The sequence below is a fragment of the Acanthisitta chloris genome, unplaced genomic scaffold (assembly GCF_000695815.1).
Source record: "Acanthisitta chloris isolate BGI_N310 unplaced genomic scaffold, ASM69581v1 scaffold7596, whole genome shotgun sequence".
NCBI lineage: Eukaryota > Metazoa > Chordata > Aves > Passeriformes > Acanthisittidae > Acanthisitta > Acanthisitta chloris.
The window spans coordinates 37,820-38,914 of record NW_008679686.1 but is presented as its reverse complement, the minus strand read 5'-3'; the positions used below and the strand labels follow the sequence as shown (position 1 = coordinate 38,914).

Genomic DNA, 1,095 nt, shown 5'->3' with positions numbered 1-1,095 from the left:
CCTGGGGATCCTGCTATTGTGACGTTTGCTATTGGGGGTTGCTCTGAAAATGCAACACAGCAATTCATGTCGTGTCACTGTAAGCATCCAAACTTCTCCTCAGCAGTCAATTATGTTCATGTGCAGGAAGGTGGGAGTTTCTGTGTCCCTGCCCTTGGTTTCTCTCCACCACCAGAGTGTTATCTCTGCTCCTGCTAATCAATAAATCATCCCTGATGCAATGCTGAAACCAAATTACACGTTTCCTGAGACAGATCAAAGGCAGATCTTGGGAGCTGACGGGCACACTGGCTGCTTCCCCCACCTCAGTCAAAGCACAACCACCATTTGCTTAGGACAACTTCAGACAACTGTTTAGAAGTGCTTTGGGCTCTTAAGTCATCCTAAACAAACAATGCATTAGTGGAACCATCTGTTTGGGCAACCAGCTGCAAGACATGTGGTTAGAAGACCAACAGACCATGACAAAATCATGGGCTGCCAGGCCGGTCGAGCAGAGCCAGATGGCCAGTCAGCACACCCCACTCCTCGCCAGCGATCAAACACAGGGGACAGAGAGGGAGAGGGACTGAAATTAGGGCACTGAGGTTAGTGAAGGACGTGCAACGGAGTCAGAGTGCTGGGCAAGAGTCTCACTCATCACTTTAAAAGGGCATTCTAGCCAATGAAGAAAAAATTGAGAGCAAGATTTAGCAGTTCGCACAGTTAAGAAGATTTTTTTTCACCTTAGGCAAGACATTCAGTGCTGAGAACAGTCTTCATTTGTCGGGATTGTTCAAAATTTGCATCTCTGGCCTCTCCAGTGTATTCCCTTTGACTTTATGCAAATCAAAAATCATGCTAAGAGTTACATCTTCTGAGTCAGAAGCTTCAGGTAAGGCAGCTCGACACTTGGGAGCCGAGACAAGCTGAGCCAGGGGAACTTTTTACGTGTTTATATTCCAGTGGTGAAATGCTAATTTGCATAATGCAGGTCACTAAAACTGTTACTTCTTACCTAGTCTGAGTTCTCCAAAGTTCCCACACCCAATCTTCTTGCCCACTCTGAAGTTGGGTCCCACCATAAGAACGCCAGAGGATGCTGATGAGCTTGGT

The 1,095-nt window shown here is 46.8% G+C and overlaps 1 protein-coding gene across 3 annotated transcripts in view; it reads right to left on the bottom strand.

Annotated features, from left to right (window-relative positions):
• LOC103804765 (casein kinase I) overlaps positions 1-1,095 on the bottom strand; it is a 49,041-nt gene that overhangs the window by 47,896 nt on the left and 50 nt on the right. For all 3 annotated transcript variants that reach the window (XM_009077393.1, XM_009077394.1, XM_009077395.1), the window contains exon 1: positions 998-1,095. This exon is cut by the window's right edge and continues 50 nt beyond it. In XM_009077393.1, the coding sequence (XP_009075641.1) occupies positions 998-1,095 (98 nt within the window). The remainder of the gene's footprint in view (positions 1-997) is intronic.